Source organism: Leptonotus elevatus, chromosome 19 (genome assembly GCF_054856555.1).
Source record: "Leptonotus elevatus isolate MCC_2025b chromosome 19, RoL_Lele_1.0, whole genome shotgun sequence".
Lineage (NCBI taxonomy): Eukaryota > Metazoa > Chordata > Actinopteri > Syngnathiformes > Syngnathidae > Leptonotus > Leptonotus elevatus.
Genome location: NC_141257.1, coordinates 13,061,310 through 13,084,217, shown reverse-complemented (window position 1 = coordinate 13,084,217; position 22,908 = coordinate 13,061,310). Strand labels below are relative to the sequence as shown.

Sequence of the window (22,908 nt, the reverse complement as noted above, 5' to 3'; positions counted from 1 at the left end):
CTAAAAAGACAGAGTTTATAATACAACAATTGAGATACAACAACTTTGAATATAATAACAAATCAGGTAAATTTCTTGCAAACCAACTTCAACGTAATCGGGAAAAATCGCTTATAACGGCTATTAAAGGTACAACTGGTGAATGTACACAATCACCAGAAGAAATTAATCAAATTTTTTATAATTATTATCACAACTTATACTCAGAAACTAATAAACCTAACCCAGAGCATATTGAGGCATTCCTCAGTAGCTTAAGTATACCTCAGGTAACTACTGAATATAAAGATATGTTAGATGCACCACTTACTATAAACGAGTTGTACAGTGCTCTAGATAGTATGCCAAATGGCAAAGCACCCGGCCCGGATGGTTATCCGGCTATATTTCTAAAGCACTTCTGGTCAATGCTTGCTCCACTATTCTTAAGAGTAGTAACAGAAATTAAAACTAATGGTCACATACGCCCACACATGAATACAGCAGCAATTAAACTTTTATTAAAGCCAGAAAAAGACCCCACCCTTCCATCAAGTTACCGTCCGATTTCACTAATTAACACTGATATTAAAATTATCACTAAGGCTTTTACATCTAGATTAGAAACAGTAATCCCGACAATCATTCATAGCGACCAAACAGGCTTTATTAAAGAGCGTCACTCTACTAATAATATTAGAAGGCTCTTTAACCTTATTAGTATGTCACAGCGGCATGATAAAAAGGCAGTTATTATATCATTGGATGCAGAAAAAGCTTTTGATAAAGTTAACTGGTCCTTCCTCTTTGCTGTTTTAAATAAATTTGGCTTTGGGAAGTCATTTATTCACTGGGTGTCAGTATTATATGATTCTCCTAAAGCTACTGTTACTACTAATGGGATTATATCTAAGAGTTTTACTCTACAGAGAGGCACAAGACAGGGATGCCCACTGTCGCCTTTATTATTTGCAATATTTATTGAACCGCTTGCATTAGCCATACGCCAGGAAAGAATGATTCAAGGAATTCACTCTGGGGTAACAGAACATAAAATTAATCTATATGCCGATGATATTTTACTTTATTTAGAAAAGCCTGCTATTTCATTAGGGGAAGTATTTAACTTAATAACTAAATTCTCACAGTTATCAGACTATTCTATTAACTGGACAAAATCAACACTTCTACCTATTACAGAAAATTCATGGAACCCTGCAAGCCAGGACCCATACTACTCATTTCCTATAGGTAATTTAAAATACTTAGGCATAAAAATCTCACCTAAATTAACTGATTTAGTTCATTTAAATTTCACTCCACTTCTGGATAGCATTTATAGTGACTTGGAGCGCTGGAATAATCTTCCTATTTCTCTAATAGGACGAATAGCCACTATTAAAATGAAAGTTTTACCCAAAATAAACTATTTTTTCTCAATGATTCCATTTAAACCTACGGCTAACTGGTTCCAGTTGTTGGACTCAGCCGTTACAAAATTTTACTGGAAAAAAAAAAAAGCAAAGATTAGTCTATCTACTCTTCAGAAAAATAAATCCAAAGGAGGTCTAGAGGCACCAAATTTTATGCACTATTATATAGCCAACCAGCTACAATATATTATTTTATGGGCACAACCCAATAGAGATACTAACTGTTGGCTGGAACTAGAACAGAAGGATTGTAATAACCTCAGACTCCTAGATTTACTCTTTATTACAACATCGATTAAGCGCCATAACTGCTTTAAAAATCCAATGATTTCCGCCACCCTGACTGCCTGGTGGAAGGCACTAGAAATGACAAAAGCCAAAGTGGAGCCCAGCGGGCTTTCTCCCCTATGGCATAACCCCGACTTTCAAATTAACAACCAATCGTTTTATTTGAATGTGTGGGAGCAGAAAGGAATTACACATCTCCACCATCTCTTCTCAGATAATATGTTTATATCATATACATCCTTGCTCCAAAAATATAAAATAAAAAACGGAAACTTTTTACATTATTTGCAAGTTAAAAGTATGATAAAGAAACAAATTCCAACACTCCAGGGTACGCTCCAACCGCCTGTTTTAGCTAAAGATATTACCAAGCTTTCTCCGACAACAACAAAAAAACTCTCAAAAATATATAAGTTACTTTCATATACTGATAAAACGTCTTTACCCATCTCAAAATGGGAAACAGACTTGTCTATAGCTCCGGAATCTGTCTTTTGGATTCAAGTTTGTGAAAATGTTTTTAAAATGACAAAACACACAAATTTACAACTTATCCAATATAAAATTATTCACAGAACATACATTACTCAATATATGATGAAGAAAATGGGACTCTCAGACTCCGACATTTGTCTCCAGTGTTTACAAAACACTACAGACACTTATTTTCATGCTTTATGGTTATGTACTCCGGTTATGTGTTTCTGGACTAAAGTCTTAGAAAAACTTTCCGCTGTCTTGGACTGTAGGATACCGTTCTCTCCAAACTTGTGTTTGCTAGGTGACTTAACAACAATTGACTTACCACATAAACAATTTCAATCTATACTTGTAGCCCTTACTATCGCAAAAAAAACAATTCTTGTTAACTGGAAAAATAAACAAACTTTGAATATCGACCAATGGTCTAACCTCCTCATAAATCATATTTTAATGGAAAAAATATCTGCCTCAAATAAAAACCAAATGTCAAAATTTAAAGAAACATGGTCTACGTATATAGAATTTTTTAACCTAAACTTGGATTTTAATTCTGCCTGTTAGCGAGAGCCACAGCAGCGTTATAACTGGCATTGATGTTTCTGTATTAGGCAATTTGTAACTAATGGTTGTGTTTCCATAGTCAGGAACCCGGCTGCTGCCAGCGGGATCGAGCGGATTCACCTCCGATGGGCACCAGGGGTTGATATTCGGATTCACGGCATGCTAGTGGGTTAATTCTGTGGGTGCTGTCCCCCCTGGCGGGGAGTGGGCGGGTCTGCCCCTCTGTTGGCTGCTGGGTGGCGGCTGCGTCTTGGCCGTTCCCTGGGTCTCTTGGGGGGTGCTGCGTTGCGGGGCTTTCCCTGGTGTCGGGGGCGGCGCCGTTCCGGCGCGGTCCGTCGCTCTGGGCCCGGCGACGCGGTTCGGGGCCTGTGGGCCGCCGGGGTGCCCGGTGGTTCCCTCTCCCCTCCCCCTTCCTCCCCCTTGCTGCCTCTCCCTCCTCGCCTCTCCCCGCCCGTCCTCCGCCTCCCTGTCCCCTCTCCCTCGTCGCCCTTCCTCCTCCTCTCCCCCTCTCCTTGCGTCCCTGCCGCTGCCCCCTGCCCTTCTTGTCGTCCCCTTCCCTCCTCCCTTCCCCTTCCCCGGTACGCCTTCCTTCCCCTCCCCTGGACCGGGGGCTCCATCCATGGCCCGGGTCTCGGTGCTATGGGGGCCGGCGGGGGTGGCTGGGGTTTGGTGTCGTGCCCGCCCCGCTCCGGTGGGCGTCCTGACACCTCGGGCGGGACCCAGTATCCGGGGGGCGAGCCCTATCGCCCCGCCGGACGGGTCCCATATGCCCGCCGGGGTCCTGGTGGGGTGGGTGGGGGCTTGGTGGGCCGGTGCGCCTCCTGCCCCCGCCCGGTTGGGGGGGGCCCCGCTGGTCACACCTCTTAACTCACTACACTAGGTTTGCACAATACACTTTTATAGACATATAGGGCACATAACACACTTTGGGGGGTGGGGTAGGGTGGAAACACCGTCTTCACCCTACAACTCCCCTCCAATTTTAATACACCACACAACTTGTGGGTGGGGGGGGGGCTTGTGGGGGTGCCATCGGTTGGGTGCCGCAGTATAGAGCAGTGCTGCGGTCCCCTGTCCGTGTCGCCACCCGCCCCCCCCCCCCCCCGCCCTATCTATTTTTTTTTAATGCACCACATACACTCAGCAACATGCTTGGGTGGCGGGTGGATCGGAGCGTGGGAATATCATTTCCATCGGCTCCGGTTCACCTGCTCCTAATTTTAATGCACCACACACACACACACTTGTATATACACTGGGTGGGGTCACATTCACGGTTTAGGGGTAGAGTTCGCCAGTCCGCGAGCTGGCGGACTCAGTAACAGGGGTTAATTTTCACAAAGAACGCTGGGGTGACGACCGGGGCCTTCCCCCGCTGGGCCTGGGGTTCGGGGGTGTCGGCCGCCCTCCGGTGCCCCCATCTCCCCCTTCTGCCCCCGGTGTTCCGTCCTTCCACACGGCGGGGGGTGGGGTGGGCGCGGCTGCCCTCTCCGCTCCGCTGCCCGGCCCCTCTTCGGCGCCGGTGCCTGGGTGCGGGTGGTCCCCGGGGGCTGGGGGTCGGGGGTTGGGGGGCTGCCGGTTGGTCGGGGTGGGGTCGGGGGGGGGGGCAGCTTTGTTGGGGGGGGGCGGTGGTGGGGGTTGCGGGGTGGGGGGGTGCTGGGGGTGGGGGGTGTCTGGGGCATTGGGGGCATGGGGGCGGCTGGGGCTGGGTTGGGGTGGGTGGCGGGGGTGGATGGGGGGCGGGGGGTTGTGGGGGGGGCGGGGGTTGGGGGCCGGTGGGGTGCCTGGTGGGCCTGCAGTGCCCCGTCCTGCTGCGTTGGGCCGGGGGCGCGGGCCGGGTTGGGGCGGGGGGCGCTCCTGCTCCTGGGTTTGCTCTCCGGCCGGTGGCCCTGGTGGGGCCCGGGGGTCGTCCTTTGGCGCTGCCGCGGCCTGGGGGGCCCTGAGGTGTTGCGCTTGCTCTGTTCCGGCGGGGGTCGACGGCTCCCCTCTTTGGTGGAGATTTTCATGCATGCCAGATCCACCACACCAGCATCTACCGAAACTCAGACACAATCTGTTTCCTCCTCAGGTTATTGAATCGGTGGAGGCTGGTGTCTCGGATCTCACGCGGCTTCGTCTGTCCTTCCTTCCTTTTCTCGGTCTCTCCGTTGGTCTCTTGAGGCCTCCCTGATTTTATGTTTTTTGGATTTGTTGGGGTCTGGATGTTTCTTGGGCTGGGGAGGAGTTCTGGTGGGGGGTGTCTGGTCGGTGCTGGATTTCACCTTCCTTGGTTTTCTTCGGTCCCCTCGGGTCTCCTGGTGTTCGATTTAGGTGAACGGTATGAGATTTTTTTTTTTCTAATAGGTTTTCTGGTGAGCTAACAAACACACGCACGCACGCACGCACGCACGCACACACACATACTCACCCACACACACAAAAAAAAAAAAAAATGTATGTATGTATGTATGTATATATGTATATATGTGTATATATATATATATATATATATATATTTAAAAAAAAAAAAAAAAAAAAAAAAAGAGCAATGATGATGACATTTCCGAATGAACAATACTGAGCTCTAAAAAAAAAAAAAAAAAAAAAAAAAAAAAAAAAAAAAAAAAAGATGAAGGAATTTCTGAAAATGGTGAAATAATCACAAACATTTGAGGTTCCTTATGCTTGATTGTCAGGCTTGTATTAGTTAAGACACAAAACAAGATGGATGCTTTAATGGAAATTTTAATGTCTTGCTTAGTCTCACATTAGCCACATAGTAAATAAACAAGACAAATATGCAACCCAAGACTAGCGCTCCTGTCATCTAAAAAAAACAAACTGGAATCAGACAATCTTTTTTTTATGGTAGATCATGGCAGAAGGTGTGTTAACCTTGGGTGGCAAAATTTACAAAAAGCATCCTGGTTGTCATAGCCATAGCTACAAATGAATTCAAAATAACAGAAAAAACATTTACAATATCTATATACAAATGCGTCAGTCATTCGCAGGATGTGGTTTATAGTTTAGAGCCCAGAAGATGCACAATTCACTGAACTGCGGCGAACCTGCCCGGTATTAAGTGAAATCATTTTCCCAATATGGTTCATTGAGATTTCGCTTTTTTTCTACTCTCTAATTCCTCTGCTGTCATTATGGGTAGCTTCAGCTCTACCCTGGTAGAACGAGGGCAGGTTCAAATGACATCACAGTGCACTGGCAGTCATATTTAAGACAAATAGTTCAACACATACACACAAACCCAATTACTCGGAACCAAACTGCTACTCTTTGGCCATTTAGAGGCAAGAAAATGGTTGCTATGGTAACCACCGGTGTTCTCTCTCTCCTTTTCGCCACTGTTTTCACAACTCTCCCACTGTCCTTAGCTTGGGGAAAGAGGCAGAGGTGTGAATTACAGTCGCGACACTTGAAATAGCCATTGGAGAAAGGCCTGGTCACCCTGACCACATAATACTGTCTCTTCTGACCCCCGAAAGACAGACTGATTATTCTTACAGTGAGCCCATTATAGTTTAGTGCCACCCTCGTTTATCCCCGGGCGCATGTTGAGTGAGGTGGGAGAGGGTAATTCAACAGCTGCTTTTTACTGTTTCCTATTAACAAAAGGCAAGGTGGCGGACAATTTTGCAAACAACTGCACCCCGAAGTTATTACCTCATGGAAAATGTAACATGAGTGTGTATGTGGTTCAGGTTAAGTGTGCGATTCGTAGTGAGCAAGCCCCGTCCCTTCCCTTCTGTCCGCCCGTCTGTCTTTGCCGCTCGTCTTCTGCGTCAAACGCTCAGCAGCCAGAAGAAAAAGAAAACGGCCACGAACAGGAAGAGGCAGTCTTGCCAATTATGATTGCCGTTGTTGACGCCGTTTCCTTGGGCGTCACCTGCGTATTGGTCTGGAAGGAGGAGACGGGTGCTAGAGTTATACTACTTCAATTTTACATGCACATGAAGGAAATACATATTTTACTAACTGCCTACTACCTGGTCTGTGAAAAGGGTCGTTGCCGTTGAAGACGGTGGTGAAGAAGCCGAAGGGGAAAGCGCCAATGCCAAATGACATGTGAAAACTGGTGTCGCTGAAACCCTGAAACATCTAAAAAAAATAAAAGATACTTTGAAATGCATGAAACACAAACATCAAAAGTGCTCAAATTTTGTGCTCAATCTAATTTTATAGTAACTAATTCATAAAGTTATTTGAAGATAAAAAGATATACCTAACAGTTAAAAGGAGTATGAAACATTTGCCTTGAGGTAATTTTCTGCCACTGGGTGGCATTAGTCTTTCATGTTGGACATTGGTGACAGGAACAGGATATTTTTCTTGGCAAATTCAGAGCAATTTGGTATTTGGAACATGAAGCAAATTGTGGACTCCAGGCCATTTTGTTAAAGGGATACTTGACTCATTGATCCATTTTCATCAGTAAAAAGTTAATATTTTGTCTATAATTAATGTGATAACTTCATTTTTTCATCATTCCAATTAATACCTTTCAAAACTACCTTTTCCACTTGCTGTCGACTGAAGATGACATCACCTGTGCTGAGGAAGTAGGTAACGACCAATCATAGATGACCTGTTTTCTGGGTTTGGTCCCTAAACTGAGCCATGATTGGTCGTTACCTACTTCCTCAGCACAGGTCATCTTCAGTTGACAGCAAGTGGAAGAATTTGTTTTTAAAGGTGTTAATTGTACATGAAAAATAATTAAGTTATCACATTAATTATAGACAAAATATTAACTTTTTATCAATTAGTTCAGTATCCCTTTAATTGTTCATTTCAACTAGTACACACAAATACTTTTTTTTTTAAATATAATTTATTATTGCTAAATTTTTATTATAGTGACACCTTTGCACGTTGCATGTAAAATAAAGCGCTAACGGCAATGTTTTTACAACAATTGTTTAAATTTTGAATACCTCTGGACATTGTATTTAATTCCATTCCAGGCCTTAATTTTTTAGTTAAATCAATTCAATGACTTTTAATACTTTTTTAATGACCCACAGAAACCCTACCATAGATTTTCACTATTCACAGCTAGTCTACTAGCGGTATTCCATTTTCACTTCCTGTGTGGTTGAAATAAACTTTTCTCCTTACAGCGGTCAATGTAATCAAAACAGACTCACCCCGCCTCTGCTTTCTGGCTCGGTTCTCTGTCCCTGAGGGCGTGGCGGAGTTTTCAACCTGAAATCCAACACAAAGTCACTCATGAGGACACCGTCAGGCCATCACTCACATACACAGAACGCAGGACACAGAAACGCACCGGGGGTCCTCTTGACTGGAGCTCCCCCGTCCATACAGCGGGATGACTTTGTCTCTGCTGATGCCGGCTTTACACACGGGACACTGTGGTCTGCTGGGCCTCGTCTCCAACCACTGAACAGAAAGCAGTGGGAAGGGAAAACGGTCATTTGGTGAGAGAATGAAGCAGATGTATGATAATGACATCAGTAGAATGTAAAATTAAACCGTTTTGTTGCATTTTTTGCATCAATTTAATAGACATTATGCTGCTCCTGGTATGTACACCTTGGCCACCAGGGGGCAGTATACTACAGACTAATATTTCTCATTCTGCGTCTAGTGCGACACCAATATTATCCGTTACTCTAAAGCGTTTCCAATTACGTTGCCATTTAGTGCAAAAAAAAAAAAAGGATCACTTGAGCCATGCAATATAAATCCAACTAAAGTGTGCCACAGAGAAAGAAGTGGTAAACAGAAGCATTAAAGGCATTAGTATGTTTAAGCTGGACTAAGTCATCTTATGTGTGCCGATTTCCAAGTTACATCACACGCAAATGTAATGACGATTAAGGTTACATCAACATTCCGTGATCAGATAGGGTCAGAAATTTTTAACATTAATTCATAACAAATTATTCATATTTGCTCTGTTAATGTACTCAGGGGATTTTTGCATTGAGCCTGCAAATACGAATCGTACGTATTTGCAAATAAGTTCAAACGTGCTGAAACGTTTGGAACAAAGTCAATGATGATGAACTTACTTGATGGAGACAGGGCCAGCTGGAAAGACAGAAATTGAACAATTATTCATTTGTATGACTATGACAAATGCATTTTTCTTCAGCTAGTTTGACAACCAACCTGAATCATGACAAGTCATCACTGTTATCTTTTCAAATGTACTTTTTTTGACATAGTTGGTGAATGCATGACATAACTAAGAAGCCAGCTGAGATAACAAAGCACAACAACATACACACAAAGGGACTCCGAAAGAGACACACACTTCAACAATGTAGCGTTTGTGTAACGCCGGCTATCAGATAGCTGACATTCCTTTGGAATTTGCACGCAACTAAACAAAATGTCCAACTTTGTTGTCAAGACTCCAAAGTCGCTTACTGGTTATGACAGATTTTCCATTCTGTTTTTATTTTTCTGTACTGCATCATTCTGAGAGCCGTTTCTGACATGATGGCAACTGCGATGCAAAGTTGCAACAGGTGAACTGATGTCACCACTCCAGCTGCCTTACTGACTTGTTGCATCATATTACAAAGTCTGGAGGTGTCAGGGGAGGCCAGAGGGAAGAAGGGGGCTGGTTGATGGGTAAGCATGGCAACTAAAGTACATCAGCATCACAAAACAGAAATTCAAGTTTACGTCTGTGCGACAGCCTATGAGGAAAACAAATGTCAAATGTTCAAAGGTGATAATCACATTTTAAGTCTGACCAGTTAGCTCTGATAATATAAACAAATTTGAGACACATTCCGTGAGTAAAGCGAACCTTGTATCTGTAATGATTCGCATTAACTGAACCAGCAAGTTAATATGTTACAAGTAAGCCATTATGTCAAAACATACAAGGTCAGCATGTGCCACAAAGCTCACACAAGAGATCACAAACTATTTGAGAGCCATATTGGAGGTGCAAACGCGTGTTTATGTGAAGTACTGTTGGAAGTTTTGTTGCACACACATTAGTAATATTCAGTAAATCGCAAATGGTTCGTCATTCTACTGTTAAACATAAGGTAAATAAAGGCCGCACGGCAAATCAGATTTGATGATTTGACAACAATAGCACCCCCCAGCCCCGAAATCGCCCTCGCTCGGTCCGTACCAGAACAAGTGGCCGCACATACTGATGACAGCATCCTTAGCGGTGTCGAAACAAATGTTGCACTCGAAGCTGCCTCGGTCCCGATCGTCTTCCCCGCTACCGCCGCCCGGTCCGTCGCGGTCTTTGCGGCTCTCCCCGCCCGGGTATCCTCCCTTGCTGGCCGGTCCGCCGTCACTCGACGACCGGGGGTCGGTGGCCGCCATAGTAGGTGCCGTGCAAAAGAGAAGGGATCACGCACCGAGCTGTCACACGAGGGGCCGACTAACTAACGTCGTTTGGCTATGACTCACAAGCGACGAGTACGGCTGTCACTAAACTAAAGCTTTGCGTCAGACGCACTTCCGGGATACACAGTTGAGTTTCCGGTAAAAACAGAAAGTACTTCTTCAGTCCGCTATCGTCATAATCACGGAAAATTAAACTATAAACAATGTTTAATGTCGGAAAATGGTTACTGTATGTTGCCCTCTAATATCGTAAATAGTTAAATAAACGTAAAATAAAACACGGTCACCAACTACAGCAATAACAACAACAATAATAATAATAATAAATGTAAAAAAAAAAAGAAGAAGTCAGAAACAAGTTAATTTGTCCGCCATATCATAAATGTTAAATACACTGAATGTAAAACAACAATAATAACGTTAAAAAAAGTCAGAAACCAATTATTGTGTCCTCCACATTATAAATGTTAAATACAAACAATGTAAAACAATAATAATCACCCAAAACCTAATAATAATAATAATATAAAATGAATACGACTACAACCAATGATAATAATAATTATACTAATAATAATAATAATTATTATTAATATTATTATTGTTTTTTTATTATTATTAGTAGTATGTTAAAAAAAAGTCGGGAAAAATATCCTGTCCCTGGCGTCATAAATAAATAACAACCATAGTGACTACAGATTTATCATCATCATCATCATCATCATCATCATCATCATCATCATCATCAACATCATCATCATCACCACATTATTATTATTATTATTATTATTATTATTATTATTATTATTATTATTATTATTATTATTATTATTATTATTATTATTATTATTATTATTATTATGTTAGATTTAGGAATGAATATGCAGCAGAACCTACATGAACGTCTCTATGACAGGAACCTTTCTTCTGTGTATTGTTTTCCGACGGAGTCCGTGAAAGTAAACACATCATGCATGTTGTGTGCTCACACTGCTCAAGCTAAGCACACGTTGCTATCATGTAAATTTCTCCAGTTGTGTACAATTTTGGCTACAACATCGACGTATTAAAGTAATCGAGACGCCCTCGCGAATCACGTTGGACTGCCAAACTTCTCAGCCATCATGAAGATCAAGCGACAGAAAATAGCCAAGAAAACGTTATCATTTTACAAATACAATTTTAAGTTTCGGGAACCTTTTCAGATTCTCATTGACGGAACGTTCTGTCAAGCGGCATTAAAGAACAAGATTCAAATCAAGGAGCAAATGCCAAAGTATCTTATGGGCGAGGTACAGCTTTGCACCACCAAGTGAGTACATTTGAGTAGCATTATGATGAGTGTCGCAAAAAATAAGTAACATGTAATCATGCATTCTTATTTGTGTTTTCCTCCCCAGCTGCGCTCAGAAAGAACTGGAGAATCTGGGGAAAGATCTTATTGGGGCCAAAATCATTCTGCAGAGGTATCAAGTGAGAAAATGTCAGCATTTGAAGAGCCCAGTTCCTGCCTCGGAGTGTCTGCTTTCTATGCTGGAGGGCACAAACCCGCATCACTACTTTGTTGCCACACAGGTCACACTTTTTGTAATCTACTAATTAACTTTTTAATTGTTTGTATGCAAATAGTGGTATAGTTTACCATGTGACCGCCATGTTGAAAGTCAGTATATGACAACAGTAATATCACATTTGAGTTTTAAAATGCTTACATGTATTTGTGGTTTGTTGTGCAGGACTTCAAGCTGACAACGGGTCTTAAGAAGATCCCAGGCGTGCCCCTGCTGTATATCATCCTCAACACCATGGTTCTGGACAAACCCAGCCAGTCGTCGCTCGACCAGGTCCAGGCCGGCCAGCTGGGCAAGCTCGTGACCCCGACGCAGCAGCAGAGCCTTCGCAGCATGAAAAAGGAGCAGGGCATCATTAAGAAGGACGGAGACAGACGGGGGAAGAAGAGGAAGAGGAAACCGCACAACCCGAACCCTTTGAGCTGCTTAAAGAAGAAGAAGAAAAAGGGGCCAACGCCACCCCTTAAAAAAACCGAGCCAGATCAGAAGAGGCCTCGGAGCAGACACAAGAAACGTAAAACGCAAGGAGAGAATCACGTCGTCACGTCTTTTGTTCAAAATTCGTAGACTCAAATTGGGTGAATGAATGAAAGAAAAAGGTGTGTTCATGTTTATGGTGCACCAACAGTGACCCTACACAGTATTTGTGACTTTGCACATTGATATACATTGGCATATGTGTGAGTGGAAATAAAATAGTGTGTGACTACTTCCGTCTAAATGATTAAAAGGATATTGATAACAGTACTTTACCCCACTTTCTAGCTGGACATGCCACACAAGTTGCGTCCTTACCTGATGTACCGCTAGAGGGCCGTAGACATGATGAGTTGTTAGCAGGAAGTTCAGCACAAACGGTAAATACCAATAATAATAGTCAAAGCGTCAAGAAATATGGAAAAGCTTTCCAATTATAATAAGCTTCTTCATATTTATCCATTGAATCTTGTTTCATTCAACATTTTTTTATTTTTAGTTACACACAAATGAATCAAAGTCATTCTAAACAAATTCATAATAGTTCCATTTTGCATGCAAGCCTGCTTAAAGGTGGTGTGTGAAATAACACACACCTCATATGTTAAAACTGCATGACCTAACAGTAAAATAACTGCATTTATTTGGCTCCCTCTTACACCTCCAATTTTAAAATATTTCTTAAGAAAACACTAAATTGCAATATAAATGCTTTATGTACAGTGTAAATAAATTAACATTAATTCTCTTTTCTAATTACAATGGAAAATGTCCAACCTTTCCATCTTGTACATTTTTTCCCAAATTCCATCCATCCATTTTCTATTACACCTGTCCTACTCTTCAGGTGTCATGGAGCCAGTCACAGCTGATTTATTGCAGCTGATTTGCAAGGAAACCCAGGCCTGGTCGGCAGTCAATTGCAGGGCTTTTTTTTAAAAGTAATTAATCACCTTTTGAGAGACCTCAATATACAGTATATGCCTTAAATCACACCACTTTTTACAAGTGCATGTATCTTGGTGAAAATGTTTGTCTTTTAGAGGTCTCAACCACAACCCCCCAAAACTTACAAAGTAGCACCCTCTATAGAAAAGATTAACCCAGGGGTCTGCAACCTGCGACTCTCGAGCCACATGTGGCTATTTAGTCCCCCCATATATTTACATATACATGAAATATTCTTTAAATTAATTAATGATTTAGATTTTAAAAAGAGTTAACATTTTTAAGTTGTCAGAAAAAGAGAGATAAAAGATAGATTTGCTTTAATTAACTAAAATGTGTCCAAAAAAAAGATGAAAAGCAGCAAATCACCATAAAATGACCATGAAATTAAAAAAAATGACAGAGAATTGCAATTTAAAAAAAGGCAGAAAAGAAAGTATTCAAAAAGTAATTCTGTTTAAAAACAAGAAGAAATCCCCACAACTACAATGACACACAATTGCCACAAAAAAGGTCAGAATTATTTTATTTTTTTAAAGGCAGAAAACACATTAAAAAAATTACCATAAAATATCCATGAAAATTGGATTTAAGAAAGCATTCAAAAAGTAACTACATGTTCAAAAACAAAAGAAGAAATCACAAATATACACACAATTGCTACAAAAAAAAAGTCAGGAAATTTATTTAAAAAAAGACACAAACGTTTAAAAAATGACCTTAAAATTTCAATGAAATTCCCAAAAATGTCAGAGAATTGGATAAAATAGGCAGAAAAGAAAGAAAGAAAAGTAACTAATGTTCAAAAATAAAAGAAGAAATCTACCATGACATGTACACAAAATTGCGACAAAAAAGGTCAGAACATTTATTCTAAAAAGGCAGAAAATGTTTTAAAAAGTTACTATAAAATGGCCATGAAATTTCCCCCCAAAATTCTGAGAATTCGATTTTTTTTTTTAAAGGCTGAAAAGAAATCCCCCAAACTACCATAACATGTACACAAAATTGCCACAAAAAAGGTCAGAAAATTGTTATTTTTTAAAAGGCAGAACACTTTTTAAAAATAATTACCATAAAATGTCTATGAAATTCCCCAAAATGTCAGAGAATTGGATAAAAATAGGCGGGAAAAAACATGTTTGTTCTAAAAACAAAAGAAGAAATCTACCATATTATGTACACAAAATTGTCACAAAAAAAGTCAGGAAATGTATTTTTAAAAAGGTAAAAAGCATTTTTTTAAATAGCCATACAATGTTCAAAAACAAAAGAATAAATCCTAAAAATGACCATAAAATGTCCAGAAAATTGCCCAAAATGTCTCTTTACGGGTAAACTGAATTTGAACTTGTCATATACACCTACTCATAACTTTGGATACACATTTTCAGATTTTTTAATATTCCAGTACTTGGACTCAGACGAATATGTGCATTTCAAAGTGTTTTAGTAAATAGGCCTACTTGGGTAGTTTACTACTCTGTCTTCCTCTCGCACGGCTGCACACACTCACGGTGTTCCACATGATGAAGTGAGGAATGACTGCCAGGAAAAGGCCGAGCCACTTGTTGCGCTGACTGATCAGCTCAGAATCAGGCCCGTAAGTTAGACCCCCGTCTCATCTCTATACAAAAAGTCAGAGGAAAAACTGCTCCCGGCTGCCAAAAACAATCCCACATAGCCTACAGGGAATGGACTTAACTTGGACACAAAAGGCCTGCTTGTATTTCACTGTTGGATGGCCTTTGTGTTGGGGAAGGGGCTAACACTGAAGCAGTGTCTCGACCTGTCTGCCTCCTAAGCTTGACAAGCAGGTCTTATTTAGGCACCGCGACGTCCATGGGGGGCTTTGATGGATTTGCTGTGCGCTGTACATCAGGCCGAGCGAAAGAGAGCTCTTTCGCAGCACATTTCTCACACTTGAGTTGTATGGGGGCAGCATTGAATTAGAACCACACAAAAAAAAAAATGGGGGAGGGTGTGGTGGTTAATAGGATGGGAACAAAGGAGGGGGGTCTTTTCAGTTCTTATTGGAAGCAACAATAGTCTTTGTCCAAGATCTTCTAGCATTCTTATTAGGGCTACCCAAAGGAGGAGGGGGGTTCTCCATAGTAACAATGACAAAACAAGGCAGCTCCACACGAGGCGGAGCCAGCGTTGAAGACATCCACGGCACATCCACCGGAGATCCCGACAAAGTTTGCCGCGCGGCCTGAAAAGTGCATCCAGGCGACACATGAGGCTCTGCGTCCAAGTCTTGATCTCCCAGCATGGACCGCGACAGCCACAGCGAGGACACCTTGTCCACTATGGTCCTGGAAAACATCAAGAACAAACTGATTGACGCCTTCAGGACGAGCGGAGGATCTCGGGAGGGGGACGGCGCCCGCGCCAGGCGGCTCGGCATCGGCAGGAGTCAGCAAGCCAATGAGGAGCTGAGGAGGGCTCAGATCGACGGAGCTATCACTTGGCTGAGGTCTGAACTGGTATGTTGACAGAATTAACAAAAAAAGCACCCATTGGTTCTTTAACTTTTTACTTTGTATACCACCTCAAAAAATTCTTTATAAGCCCCTGTAAAATTGATGCCTTATTTCAAGGTATCGCTGTATCGTGGCCGTTTTGCGATCAGGATGCGCATTAAGAATGAATTTATTTAAATTAATTTGATTGTAAGTTCTATTAATTACATGCAAATTTAATGAAAAATGCTGTTTTGGGATATATTTCTTTAAAATGATCTATCATTGTTTTTTATTGTTTTTTATTATTATTATTATTTTTATTATAAAAGTACTAGTGGTATCAGAACTCTATCGGTGTCAGTGACTACTCAAAAGTTGAGTATTGGTATCAGTGTGGGGAAAAAAAGTGTATTGAACATCCCCACTTTTGTAAATTGACTTTTTCACTACTTGACTATTTCATTGAGTATTGGCTACTGAATTTATTTAATTACTTTGAACATACTGTACTTTTAAATATCTATCTATCTGTCTGTCTGTCTATTTATTAGGGGTGGGAATCTTTAAATGTCTCACGATTCGATTCCGATTTTTGGGTGTGCAATTCGATTCAGAATCGATTTTCGCAAAAGAGCAATTTTTGATTCAAAATTATTTCATTGACTGATTTTTGCTTCAATTTATAGATGTTCAAGGAATCGTAATGATCTGCTCCAGTCTGACTCGCTAATGCTAATTAGCGCGCTACTCTCTGCACTTTTATCACTCAAAAGAACGGCTCCACGCTGCAAAAAAAACTACTTTTATTGGAACAACTTGATCGTGACTTTTTTGACAATTTAACAGTGTATCAGACTGAGTGGAACCACATTGCCCCTAAGTGGCCAAATCGGGTACAACATGAACAGCGCTCCCAATAAAGAATCACACAAACAAAGGGAAGACAGTATAAAATAGTTTAAATAAAATCGATTTTGGGACATTTAAAATCGATTCTGAATCCGTACCAAATGAGAATCACGATTCTTATGAGAATCTATTTTTTGGCACACCCCTACTATCTATCTATCTATCTATCTATCGATCGATCGATCGTACATGATGCCCTCATTGAGTTGCTTTTCTATATCACGCAGTTGGAGATGCGTTCGCAGGACCTCCAGCTGGCTCAAACTCTGCTGGGACTCAACACAGAGATCCAAAGACTGAGGCGGGAGAGTTACGGAGGCTTGGAGGACGCAGGAGACGATCAGTAGTAAATCCTGGACCAGCAAGCGGAGAAGTCGCTCCAAGAAAGTGCGCAATTCTGAAGCTTTGTAGGATTTAAATATGTAATTCTGTTAAAATAAAGGTGAAATTAATTGAAGCCGATTGTTTATAAAGTAAGCAGGGTAAAAAAAAAAGGAAAGGCTTCATTTGTATGAATTTTGTATGATGTTTTGCACTTATGCCAAAATGTGTTTTCATTTTATTTCCCAAAAAGTCAAACCACAAATTTGCTTTACAATAATATGTTCTATGTGCCCCAATAGTCATCTCAGGGGGCGGCCATTTTGCAACGACTGAAAATGACATCACAGCTGCTGAGGCTAACGAATAACGAATAATCACGGCTCACCTGTTTTCTGAGTTAGGTCACGTGAAGTCCGCAAACCGAGCCGTGATTAGTCGTTACCTGAGCCCTTAAAGCAACTGTGATGTTATTTTCAGTCGACAGCAAGTGGCAAAATGGCCGCCCCCTGATATGGATTAAAGCAGGTGGATTTTGCTGCTGAAGCCATATTCCACAAATGCAATATTAATCAGAATACTGTGTTTAGACTAATTAGGTTTCATGAAATGTATTATTGCCAAGAAATGTTTAAGGTCATGAGACAAGACATGTTTGTAGTATGACAAATTACTGTATATCTTCATTGTTTCTGTCATTTGTTGGAAATAAATCTAGAAGCTTGATGATAGTTATTATTCTTTGATAAATTGAATTGATTCACAAATACAAGGTGTGGAAAGAGAGCCCTAGCTGCTAGCAATCAATCAGTAGTGCAGTAATTGATATCCTGCTAAAAAAGTTCCTATTTGCCTTTAGATGCCACAAGATGTTGGCAAAGCACGTAAGTAAGTAAGTGACAGGACTATGAAGTTCCTAACCTTACTTCAACATAGTTCAAAGTGATAGGGCTAACAAACAGTACTTAAGCGAGTCCGTTTTGCTAATGTTTTTGCCATCAAGCTAATTTGTTTCAAGCTAGTTTTATTATTTCAATATAAACAAAGACCAGACACAACATTGCTGTCACAATAGTTTTATTGTGGCCTACAGACGAATGTCTTTGTTTTGTGTCGACTCCATTTTGTATGCTGTTAATGTTGCTGCGTAAGGTCAGTGAGCTTTCAGCGCTAACAGCCCGTAGCGATGTAACCTTTTGACATTCAGCCAGTAATGGACTCTCAACTTCAGCCCTGCCAATAACAAAATGGATGTAAACTCAACTCCACGTTGGTTTACCCAGAGAAGAGTGGATGCTATTATACTGTAGCTTATACTCTTGTAAAAGTATATTTGTCTTACAAAAAGTTACACAAAGGCGACAATGCTTGCCTTTAGGTCAACGCGAACAAAGATTACGATTCATAATGAGGCACAGTTGCTGCTCCCAGTCATGCTAATTTACCGGTATGCTTATAGATTTGACAAACTTCTCAATTTGAGCATAGATGTTGAAACAGAAACTGGACGAGTTCCGTCAGGCTTTTTCAAGGTACAGAGCTTCTCCTGCTGTAAGATTTCCTGGCGTAAGTACTGGAGTAACGACACCAAGGTTTCTTGGGGAGGGGAAAGGGGGAGGCCTCCTCCCCCGAGCTGGAGTAGACGCTTCCCTGCTCGCTGTCTGAGTCCCAGGAGCTGCCTTCCTCGTTTAATTCCTCTTCCTCCTCCTGCTCCTCCTCGGACAGCTCCTGCTTGAGCTCCTGGATGCCGGAGTGAAGCTCCATCAGCTGTCGGATCAGCGCTTGATCTTGGGATCGCATCTCCATCTGTACACAGAACGTATCACTTTTTAGTTTCATAAACACAAAAATCGATCGAGGGAGCCCCAAAATGTAAAGTCTCAGCCGAGAAATTGAGTTTCTCTTCAAGTTTCTTCTGGTCTTTCTCATTCAGATTCCTCGAGCTGAGAATGTCCGTTCGAAATGACGCTTTATTTGGGCACTGCCGTCTTTCAAATGTAAATTATTTTCGTAGTTCTCTTTCTGAACCTTTTTATGAGATGCTGTCTGATTGCTGCCTTTGTCAATTGAGATATTCAGAATCCCACCGACTTCAGAGTCCAAAGAATGTCCGAAACAAAACAAAAAACACCCACCGCGCTGATCTGCTTTTCTTTTCTCTGCTAATTACAGACTGAAGACTGAGCTCTGGTTGAAAATGCTACCTTTTGTTAGCAATCTGAGGAGGATAAACGCAAACTGTCCTTTCATTGGATTGTTGAGGTGGACCCCCTGGAGTGTGTTTGCCTCGACTGCTCCACGATTATGTGGAACGTGTGTGTGAGTCTTGTAGAATTTTTCGCTTTTTTGTGGGTCTACTTGAACATTTGAGCATGTCATTGGCTCACAATAAACTGGGCTGGTAAATCTGTAGATACTGCCTACTTATCAACTACACAGTATATTTGGTAGAGTAGATTTTACTCTAAAACTATTCGATCCCACTCCAAACAGAGTAAATTTTTACACTTGGAAGAGAGTGAAATAAAAAATAAATACAAAAATAAACAGTAAAATGCTTGTGTGTGTGTGTGGGGGGGGGGTGAATATTTTACTCTCTTTCCAATATAGTCTTTTTCATTTAAATTTACTGAATATACTGAAGATATTTGGATTTCAGATAAAAAGATATTTTGAGACAAATGTTGACAATTCTAGCTTTTATTTCATGGTATTTACATTGAGATTTGAATATATGACTGGATAGCTGATAGCCCATACATGCCCGTGCAAGCCGTTGAAGTCACAGGGCGGCCATCTTGCTCCTCCCATCTTGCGAGCAGACTACTGTATAAACTATACGGTATACGTGCAGATTAGACGTATAAAGCTCGTAGGCAGTTAATATAAGGCCGAAGGGCAGGGGTGGGGGCTATTTTTTAACAAGTAAAAATATATATAAAAAATACAAGTGGACGGTATGTACTGCTTTGAAGACCCCCTTTTTCTTTTATCACTAAGTTCCTTAGACCCCAATATTCGATTTAGCAGAGGCATCTTTTGTTGAATTACAGTTATAATTCTTTAATAAAAATATGCAAGTTTCCTCCTGTAAACATCATGAAGCATATCATTTATTCATGTATTTAGGCAAGTTTTAAAATGTTTAATAAAACATTATAAATCATGCTGTTTCTACTAAGTACTGTCTCAAATGTTCTCCAATTTCGATACTGTAAATGTATAGGATTGTATGATGAGAAAGGTTGCTTGGGAGGAGCAATATGGCGGCCTCGCGACTTAAAAAATCTTAGCCTATCAGCTATCCAGTCATATATTCAGATCAGTGGTTAAACACCTCCGCACAGTTAAAGCTACTGAACGCAATAAAATGAATTTTGAATCACTACTGCCACCTGTGGCCGGAAAATTAAACTGCATTTTTCCTTCTTCACGTACACAACGCGCACATGATGTCACATCTGCGGACAGAGGGCGGGAAATTCGAACCCGAATCCATTCTAAAAACAATTGGCCATAGGCTTGCAGGAGTTCCCATTATTAACAGCTACGGTAAATTGTTTCAGTCATAAATGTGTCAAATAAAAAGGCTATTGTAAAGAGATTTTCGGGTAAATTGGATTTACAAAAACAGTAAAATGCTCCATACGGTAACAAAAACAACACCCCTACACAGTCAATTTTGTAGAGTAAATTTGAATGAAATAGATGATATTCAGGAGAAAGCAAAATATGTATTTAACACATGAGTATTTGGTGGTACTTGCAATAATAACATCAAGCCTGCGACCTATTGACTGCACCAGACTTGCATTCTTCATTACTGAAGCCTCTCTCAGTTCTCGTTTGTTTCTGGAAATTCCTCCCTTCAGTCTCCTTTTCAGGAGGTAAAATGAGTAGTTATTGCAATTTAAGTTGGGTCAAATTGACCCAAGTAGAGGATGTCAATTTGACCCAACTTTCTGAGTTGTTTTATACAAAATGACCCAACTTTTTGACACAAGTAAAGGATCTGACCAATATTTTACATTAAAAGACCAATTTCTTGACTCAAAGTTGGGTCAAATTGACCCTAGTAGAGGATCGGTCCATTTTTGACCCATAGTTGGGTTATTTATGCACTCTAAAAACAGTTGGGGCAAAAGTACCCCCATTATGGTTCAAAAATGGACCGATCCACTTTATGGATCAATTTGACCCAACTTTCTGGGTTGTTTTATACAAAATGACCCAATTTTGGGCCCCAAGTAGAGGATCAATCCATTTTTGACCCATAGTTGGGTTATTTATGCACTCTAAAAACAGTTGGGGCAAAAGCAACCCAATTATGGGTAAAAAATAAACCGATCCACTTTATGGGTCAATTTGACCCATGTTTCTGGGTTGTTTTATACAAAATGACCCAATTTTTTGACCCAAGTAGAGGATCAATCCATTTTTAACCCATAGTTGGGTTCTTTTTGGCCCAACTGTTTTTAGAGTGTATGTTAGCGTGCATATAGGTAGGTTGTTGTGTTTGAATGGGTGACTGTTATTGTGACATCATCTCAGTTACCATGACAATCCATCTAATACTGACAAAAGAGTCTGTGAATGAACCTGACACGCTGACGCGCAAACAGACACACTTGTAGATTTAGGACTAGGACACACAGCCTATTAGACTTGAGGAATGTCTAACGATTGCGGGGGGCTGACATTTTAACGACGTGGCTCAGATGTATCTTAGGAACAAACGGGCGAACCAAAGCGAGGCCTCCAACACAAAAAACACCCCAGTGGTCATTTTGTTGAGGTGATAAATGCCTAGAAGTTCACTCTGGAGGATTTACTGGAGTTTGACTGTGAACTCGGTGACACAAAGGGGCTTGACAGAGTAAATAACATTCAGTGTGATGCATTTCCATTCAAGCTTACTGGAAGTTAGCAATTCATGTTGATTTGAACAATTATCAGTTCCAGTCTTACCAGTTCCCTTCGTAGCCAAGCCAGTGCACTCTCAATGTCCAACTTGTTTTCCTCTCCAGCTGCAAATCCTTCCCTGGCTCTGTTTCGGGGATCCCTGCACGCTCCTGCAGGCGTGCAGGCGTCAAAGGTGGTGGCCTTGCAGGAGAAGTCCCGCAGTCTGGTTAGAACCACTTCCATCATGTTAGTCTTGAAGACAGCTGGTCGTATTTGGCCGCGGAGCCTCGTCTGGTTTCTGTTATTAGTTCCTTGGCATTTATGGGGCACTCTCTCGCCTTCCTCCGCCCTCCTCTTCCCTGCCGCCCGTCCCTCAAACATCACCACCACCCATCTTGGCAAAGCGAGCAAGCATCATTGGAGCGTGAAGATGACGTCAGCATATTGTGCTAAAGCCTGACCTGTGGTTGTTTACCACTTTTATAAGAGGTGGCGGTGTTCTTATATCAATGATAATTAGCATGGAGAGAGGGGAGGTTGTCAGGGCAACCAGAGACTGTGGTGTGATATACACATTTATTTATTTTTTTGATGGTGAGAATATACACTTGCGTGTGTGAGACTAAAGCAGTATCAGACTAAAGCTATTAAAGACTAAAGCAGTAATCATAAACAGTGTGAACAGTCATGTGTGACTAACTTGTCGTGCCATTTTGCTGCCTCTCTGCATCCCCTGGCAACCCGCTGCACTGTCTATTCATACGTACAGCTGCCTGGCAAAACAGAATGACTTTTAAGAGTCCACTGAATCGACTAAAATAGCCCATTGAAGGCTATTTTAGTTGTTTGTTTTTATTCTTTTTGAGCACCTTAAAACGTACTAACGTCATAGCAGCACTATGGGAAAACTTATGAGGCTTGGTCGTAGCAGATCAATTAAACTCAGAGGTCTAATGACCTTATATGCGTAATAAATGTGTAATAACTGTGTAACAACTGTGTAATAAGTGTGTAATAAATGTTGAAAGTCAAATCAAATTTGTCTTTACAATAACGTTTGCTGGGCGGCACGGTGGCTGACTGGTTAGCACGACCGCCTCCCAGTGCAAAGGTTGTGAGATCAAGTCCGGGCTTCGACCTTCCTGGGTGGAGTTTGCATGTTCTCCCCGTGCTTGCGTGGGTTTTCTCCGGGTACTCCGGTTTCCTCCCACATTCCAAAAACAT

General features: G+C 41.3%; 4 protein-coding genes across 5 annotated transcripts; 2 read left to right on the top strand and 2 right to left on the bottom strand.

Annotated features, from left to right (window-relative positions):
- Positions 1–5,452: 5,452 nt before the first annotated feature.
- Positions 5,453–10,201, bottom strand: rnf5 (ring finger protein 5). Its single transcript, XM_086062664.1, has 6 exons — positions 9,862–10,201; positions 8,777–8,795; positions 8,029–8,141; positions 7,889–7,946; positions 6,728–6,839; positions 5,453–6,639 (listed from the first exon to the last, which is right to left on the bottom strand). Exons 1-6 carry the CDS (start codon positions 10,062–10,064, stop codon positions 6,524–6,526), a joined length of 621 nt encoding a protein of 206 aa, XP_085918790.1. The 5' UTR covers positions 10,065–10,201; the 3' UTR covers positions 5,453–6,523.
- Positions 10,202–11,049: 848 nt separating this feature from the next.
- On the top strand, positions 11,050–12,449 carry utp23 (UTP23 small subunit processome component). Of its 2 annotated transcripts, XM_086062969.1 has the most exons (4): positions 11,050–11,400; positions 11,489–11,663; positions 11,825–12,258; positions 12,425–12,449. In XM_086062969.1, the coding sequence occupies exons 1-3, from the start codon at positions 11,213–11,215 to the stop codon at positions 12,224–12,226; spliced, it is 765 nt and encodes a 254-aa protein (XP_085919095.1). In that variant the 5' UTR covers positions 11,050–11,212; the 3' UTR covers positions 12,227–12,258; positions 12,425–12,449. The 2 variants fall into 2 exon arrangements, with proteins under 2 accessions (XP_085919095.1, XP_085919094.1); XM_086062968.1 differs by lacking the exon at positions 12,425–12,449 and having other exon boundaries at positions 11,825–12,368.
- Positions 12,450–15,171: 2,722 nt separating this feature from the next.
- Positions 15,172–17,141, top strand: LOC147158038 (alanine and arginine rich domain containing protein). Its single transcript, XM_086062970.1, has 2 exons — positions 15,172–15,573; positions 16,689–17,141. Exons 1-2 carry the CDS (start codon positions 15,358–15,360, stop codon positions 16,806–16,808), a joined length of 336 nt encoding a protein of 111 aa, XP_085919096.1. The 5' UTR covers positions 15,172–15,357; the 3' UTR covers positions 16,809–17,141.
- Positions 17,142–17,858: 717 nt separating this feature from the next.
- Positions 17,859–22,036, bottom strand: LOC147158037 (uncharacterized). The gene is made up of 2 exons (XM_086063245.1): positions 21,751–22,036; positions 17,859–18,588 (listed from the first exon to the last, which is right to left on the bottom strand). Exons 1-2 carry the CDS (start codon positions 21,928–21,930, stop codon positions 18,310–18,312), a joined length of 459 nt encoding a protein of 152 aa, XP_085919371.1. The 5' UTR covers positions 21,931–22,036; the 3' UTR covers positions 17,859–18,309.
- Positions 22,037–22,908: the final 872 nt, after the last annotated feature.

Coding starts and splice junctions, on each gene's coding strand:
- LOC147158038 (XM_086062970.1), top strand. CDS start 15,358: ATGGACCGCGACAGCCACAGCGAGGACACCTTGTCCACTATGGTCCTG. Junction 15,574..16,688: donor CTTGGCTGAGGTCTGAACTG/GTATGTTGACAG, acceptor TATATCACGCAG/TTGGAGATGCGTTCGCAGGA.
- utp23 (XM_086062969.1), top strand. CDS start 11,213: ATGAAGATCAAGCGACAGAAAATAGCCAAGAAAACGTTATCATTTTAC. Junction 11,401..11,488: donor GTACAGCTTTGCACCACCAA/GTGAGTACATTT, acceptor TTTCCTCCCCAG/CTGCGCTCAGAAAGAACTGG. Junction 11,664..11,824: donor ACTACTTTGTTGCCACACAG/GTCACACTTTTT, acceptor TTTGTTGTGCAG/GACTTCAAGCTGACAACGGG.
- LOC147158037 (XM_086063245.1), bottom strand. CDS start 21,930: ATGATGGAAGTGGTTCTAACCAGACTGCGGGACTTCTCCTGCAAGGCC. Junction 18,589..21,750: donor CTTGGCTACGAAGGGAACTG/GTAAGACTGGAA, acceptor TTCTGTGTACAG/ATGGAGATGCGATCCCAAGA.
- rnf5 (XM_086062664.1), bottom strand. CDS start 10,064: ATGGCGGCCACCGACCCCCGGTCGTCGAGTGACGGCGGACCGGCCAGC. Junction 7,947..8,028: donor TCCAGTCAAGAGGACCCCCG/GTGCGTTTCTGT, acceptor GTTGGATTTCAG/GTTGAAAACTCCGCCACGCC. Junction 6,840..7,888: donor AGCCAGAAAGCAGAGGCGGG/GTGAGTCTGTTT, acceptor TATTTTTTTTAG/ATGTTTCAGGGTTTCAGCGA.